This window comes from Nannospalax galili, unplaced genomic scaffold (genome assembly GCF_000622305.1).
Source record: "Nannospalax galili isolate Female #2095 unplaced genomic scaffold, S.galili_v1.0 scaffold768, whole genome shotgun sequence".
NCBI lineage: Eukaryota > Metazoa > Chordata > Mammalia > Rodentia > Spalacidae > Nannospalax > Nannospalax galili.
This window is the reverse complement of record NW_008360317.1, coordinates 2,548,294-2,554,418: the sequence shown is the minus strand read 5'-3', so window position 1 is coordinate 2,554,418 and position 6,125 is coordinate 2,548,294. Positions and strand designations below refer to the sequence as shown.

The following is a 6,125-nucleotide window of genomic DNA, read 5'->3' as shown; positions in this document are numbered from 1 at the left end:
TTCTTTCTTTCTTTCTTTCTTTCTTTCTTTCTTTCTTTCTTTCTTTCTTCTTTCTGCATATGCACATGCTTGCCATGGCTTAGCATTTCAGCATTTGAAAGACACGGGGCAGTTCACAGGAATTGGGTCTCTCCTTCTACCATATGGGTTCTAGGGAATGAATTCAGATTGTCTGACTTGGCAGCAAGCACCTTTACCTGCTGAGCCATCTTGATGGTCCTTAATAATTTTTTTTATTTTATTTGTTGAATTTTTAACTTTTCATACAATATAGATTGATAGTACTTAGATGCCCTCCTATATCCATACCATCTCTCACTGCCCCTGGTCCTTAATAATTTTATGGCCTATTAATGTTCTAATTTTACCATCGTTCTTACCATACTATATTGTTAGCATCTTTCCTACTTTATCCATTTAAATTTCCATTCCAGCCCTGGATTCATTTAAATATATGAACTATAGTCAGTCTGAAAAGGGCTTAAATAATAGCTGCTTGGCAGGTAAGATTCCTTTTTGTTGAGTGTGTCATCTATTTTATTGTGTGATTACTTTTTGGGGGGAAGGTAAAGTGTTTTCTCTGTGTCAGGCTCTTTGATAAGAACCATGTTTTTGGAGAGGCTCCAGAGTGAGGCAAACATTTTGATTATCTAAAAAGGAGGTAAGCATGAATAGTTAGTCTGATGATGGTGCCGTGTACTTCTACCTCTCACAAGTTTCCCAGAATCCCTGTTCCTGACATGGTATCAGGTGTCTTCACTGTAATGTTCTCATTCATTGAGCAGTTTTATACTCCCGGTAACTGGAGTTAAGGATGGTTGTTAGCCTCTGTGTTCATGCTGAGAACCAAACTCAGTTTTATACATCTGAATCTGTCTGGTGACTTACCTGCCCAGCCAGGACCAGAAGGTTGGAAGAAGTTTTTCTTTATTGGGGCAGCTCACTGACTGAAAGCAATGGGAGCTGCCATTTTCTTCTGAGTTTGTATAGACTTGTATTAATGGTAACAGTGAGAAATTCTAGTGAAGGAATTAGTAGTCTATTTAAAATGCCAGGTAACAAGTGTAAGAATGTCTCTGCTCTAACCAGAGTTGTCACATTTGTTTAGTGACAGAACTGGAATTCAGACCAAGATTGAATGAATGTTTGTCTTTCTATTGTAATATTGCTTCTTTTTAAATATTTTATTTATTGTTTTTATTTTAAGTGTATGAGTGTATTATGTACATGTGTATAAGTACACCTGTGTTGGGCAATGCCTGCGAAGGTCAGAAGAGGGCATTGGTTTCCCCTGAAATTGGAGTTATGGATGGTTGTTAACTGCCACGTGGGTGCTGGGAATTAAACTGAGGTCTTTTGCAAGAGCAGCCAGTGCTCTTAACCACTGACCTGTCTCTTCTTTTAGTATAATTTTTTTTTTAAGGAAGAAAGACTATTTCAACTCTTGGGTCCTCTGCAAGAGCAACCAGTGTTCTTAACTGTTCAGAAAGGAAATAAATACGGGGAAATTGTCTTGTTTAATATTTCACTTAAAGTGCTGAAGACATTTTCCTTAAATATGAAATGTTTTCAGTTAAGATCATCTTTTATTTTAGCTATGGTCACAGTTTATAGTAGTTTTAGAATTGCTTAAGATTTCATATTTAAATAAATATACTAGAGTATATAATTTTCCATTTTAACTCAAGGTTCAGCATGCTGATTTTTCAGAAGTTAGCAATAATGATTATTTAGGAGACTGAGAATGTATTGATTTTGGAGTTCAAAAGTAATTTCACAGACAACTCCTCTGTTTACTTGAAATTTTTTTATGTTTTTAGATTTGTGTGTGTGTGTGTGTGTGTGTGTGTGTTAGTGTTTTGCCTGCATGAATGTAAGTGCACTCATGAGTGCATTTCCCACAGAGGCCAGAAGAGGGCATCAGATCCCCAGTAACTGGAGTTAAGGATGGTTGTTAGCCTCTGTGTTCATACTGAGAACCAAACCCAGGTCCTGGGCAAGAACAGCCACTGCTCTTCACTACTGAGCCATCTCTGTAGCCCTCTAATGTTTTACAAGTTTTTTAAAAAAATATATTTTATTTTTATTTTATGTGTATGAGTGTTTTGTCTGCATGTATGTGAGTGCACCTGTGTCATGCAGTGCCACGGAGGTCAGAAGAGGGCGTTGGATTCCCCTGGAACCTGGAGTCAAGGATGGTCGTAGCTGCCATGTAGGTGCTGGGAATTGAACCTGGGTCTTCTGCAAGAGCAGTGAGTGCTCTTAACCGCTTAGCCATCTCTCCAGGCCCTGTTTTAGAGTTTTATAGTTCTCTGCTGAATGGTCATTTTACTTTCGGTACTTCTATTCATAAATTGTGCTGATGAAACTGGAGGTTTAATACTTGAGAACAATTAAGTGTAATTATTTAAAGTTTAAGGTGTTTTAAGATGAAAGTGCTCTAATATTCTTGCTGGTACCTTTTTTTTGTCTTTTTGAGACAGGGTCTCCCCGTAGCTCTGGCTGGCCTGGACCTCAGTATGGAGACCAGGCTGGCCTTGAATTCACAGAGATCTGCCTGCCTCTGCTTCCTGAGTGCTGGGATTAAAGGTGTGTGCCACTATACTGGCTGCTGGTATCATTTTTGAATGACTACTCCAAAGATTTGAGTTTTCAGGTTTAAACTAGGTTATATACTTCTAAAAATCCAGAGGCACTTTTAAAACCTTGTTAAAGAAAAGAATAAAAATATTAAACAATTACATTTCTGTTGCAGGTAAAAACGTTATTTTATATTCTTCTGTATTTTATTACTGCTACTTGTCAGTGCTGCATGTGTGTGTGGTATTGGGGCTTAATGGAAGTAGAGGTAATTGAAAGTAAACTGGAGGCTGGGAGGTAGCCTAGTCAGTAAAACACTTGCCTTGCAATTATGAAGACCTGAGTTTGGATTCTGAGAATCTGTGTAAAAAGCCAGGTGTGATGGCGCATGATTATAGTCCCAGCAATGGTGAGATGGGAGGTGGAGATAAGCAGATCCTTGGAAGCTCCCTGGCCAGCTAGCCTAGCTTACTGGGTGATGTTCTAGGCCAGTGAGAGACCCTGTCTCAAACAAAAAGTGGAAGGTACCTGAAGAATGAACACCTGAGGTTGTCGCACATGTGCTCCCACACACTTGAACACACACGTGTATGCACACACACCAAGTATTTTTTACTTTTAAAGGAAATTTTCTTTGAAAATACACAGTTCTGAACTTCTGATACTTACTGGTAATATTATTAACATTTCTCATTTTCTGATTTACCCATATTGAGTACTTGTATACTTTTTAGATTTAAACTTCTGCCTGAGAACATTACAGTTATTTGGAAGACATTCCTTATAGCATAAATAATTTCAATTTTTTATGTGTATTATGATATGTACTTTAGGAAATAGCATGCTGTCACTCTTCTGTTTACCTCATTTCATTTTAGCATACTTGAAAGATTTTATTTTGTCAGCTATTCTTTTATTTCTGAGGTTCATAACTGTAGTCAGTTTTATCCCTTAGCTTACAAATATGCTCCAGTTAATGAATCTGTTTTCAATCAAAGCAAAATCCAACATCACAGATCTCTGCCCAGTGGTCTTATTGGTTGTCATTATTTGTTATAGCTGAGTCTTTTCCCTTGTGTATTGATGGCCAGTTGTTTAATGTATGAATTTTACCTCATTTTTCTTTTGGCTTTTAGTATTTTTAAAGTTAAATAATTATAATATTCTGAAAGGATTTTTAGCCTCTTGTATGTTTGTGTTTTTCAGAGCATTGAATGAAATGTGGAAATGTCAAAATCTGCTCCGACATCAAGTAAAGGATTTGCTTGACTTAATTAAACAACCAAAAGTAAGTTAAATTTTAAAGAAAAAAAAATTCTTTTGATGGTATGCATTTTAGTTACTGTTAACCATTGCTGCTGTGTATTCCTCTATGTAGAAGAAATCTGTTGTCACTTAATAGCAATATTTAAGAAACTTACTACATAGAAAAATTTTAAATATTTACTACATCTGTAAACATACCCAACAGGAAAGAGAATGTGTTTTTGCATGTTCAAAATTAATGTTTTTTTTTTTGGTATCTGTGTGTCTGTGAAGTATAGCTATAAAATAAACAATAACCCAGTATTATTGAAAACTTAGAATAAAATGAGCACTTTATCTTGCTACCAAAGTCTTTTGATTTTAGAAAATTTCTGTAATCATGTCATTATAGCTTAATATCTTTATAATTTTACTTAAAATTAATAGTCTGCTGATTTCAAAGCATTACTTGGTGATATTCTTTGTATGTGCACGCACCAAGGCCTGAGGGCAGCAGTTTCGGGTTTGTTCCTCAGATACTATCTGAAACCTCCCCACCCCCGTTTTTTGTTTGTTCTTAATGGAACAGGGACTCTCTCTCTCACCTGGAATTTGTTAAGTAGTATAGGCTGGCTGCCTGGGAGCCTGGAGGACCTGTCCGTTTCCTCTTCCCCAGTACAGATTACAAGCAGGAACCACCATCGCTGAGTTTTTTACGTGTGTTCTGGTGAGCAAACTCAGGTTCTTATTCTTACACAGCAAGCACATTGCTAACTGAACCATCTCCCCGGCTTCTAAATTATAGTATTCACTCAGTAAACCCCTATTTTTTTTTGAGCACTTAGAATGATTCTAGGCTCCCCCTCCACCCCCCAGTACAGATTACAAGCAGGAACCACCATCGCTGAGTTTTTTACGTGTGTTCTGGTGAGCAAACTCAGGTTCTTATTCTTACACAGCAAGCACATTGCTAACTGAACCATCTCCCCAGCTTCTAAATTATAGTATTCACTCAGTAAACCCCTATTTTTTTTTGAGCACTTAGAATGATTCTAGGCTCCCCCTCCACCCTCTTTCTCTGACAATGTTGCCTGTGAAAGGTATTTATTTACAAAGCATTTTAAATTTATTTATTTAAAATTTACTCAGGGAAAACATCACAATTTTTTGTTTTATTTTATTACTAATCCAAAGTTGCTACTACCAGGCTCCTTCTGTCATATACACTATGTTTATTGGATGGATAGAAGTGATTGGAACATGTTTCATCAAGGAGAGAAAATTTCCATTCTCTCTAGGCATGAATTGGACAGTTGCCTAAAAATCCATTAATTAGCAAAGGTTGTTTTAGTGGTTTATAGTGACCCTCTTACTATTTTTAAAACCTGTATGATGTGAAGATTTTAAAAACTAAGGCATTTTCTACCATTGTTTGGCCTAATTGAAGCATGTGTTTGAAAATATTTTTGTTTGATAGGCTAACTGTAACCTTTTCATTGAACATAATTTAAACTTTTTTCTATGATTATTGAATATATTGAAGATGTTTTTTGTTAATAATAGATGGCTTAAAACTTAATTTAGTGATTTCTGCCATATTCCTTCTCTTTATGTCAGTTCTAGTCAGTAGGCCTGTGATTCAGGGAGTAATGTAAGAAGTCAGTGTTTCATTCAGTAACCTCCAGTAAAGTGCCTGTCTTTTTGCCCAGTTCTATATTAATTTTTTTTTGCCACATGTATAAAAGCATCACATGAGATATTTTTATATGTACATGTTTACCAACATCAGTCTTGATTTTAGAGATCCTATTGAATTCTAATATGATCAGGTAGTATATTAAATGTTCAGATCATGTGAGGTTGTAAAAAACTACAGATGTGTGAGCTGCTTACTCTGGGAGCTTCTTATCTTGCTTGTTGTTAAAAACTTGGCAGGGTTCCATGACTTCACTTTGAGCTTTACCCACTTATCTGGGATTTAAAAATAAAGATAAAACCATGGTAAGGGTGTGGATCTGAAGAGTTTTTTGAAACATACCATGTGGATTTTTAAAAAACATTTTTAATAACTACATGATTAGATTAGAAGAAGCATTTCATTACAGCGTTAACATATGCAGTAACACACTCCAGAGGAAGACTATATCTCTTTCACAAGTGGCTGTAAGTTTCTGGGATCACAGTTGAATTAATACATTATACAATATTGAACTCAGCGTAAGCCCTGTTAGACATAAAATTGAATGAGTTTTTAACCTTCTAAAAAGATCTCCATTTCATTTTAGAATATATTGTTCCTT

General features: G+C 36.0%; 1 protein-coding gene across 8 annotated transcripts in view; it reads left to right on the top strand.

Moving 5' to 3' along the window:
* Pds5b (PDS5 cohesin associated factor B) overlaps positions 1-6,125 on the top strand; it is a 217,219-nt gene that overhangs the window by 123,717 nt on the left and 87,377 nt on the right. For all 8 annotated transcript variants that reach the window (XM_008825016.3, XM_029559633.1, XM_029559635.1 and 5 more), the window contains one exon: positions 3,787-3,868. In XM_008825016.3, coding sequence (XP_008823238.1) covers positions 3,787-3,868 — 82 coding nt within the window. The remainder of the gene's footprint in view (positions 1-3,786; positions 3,869-6,125) is intronic.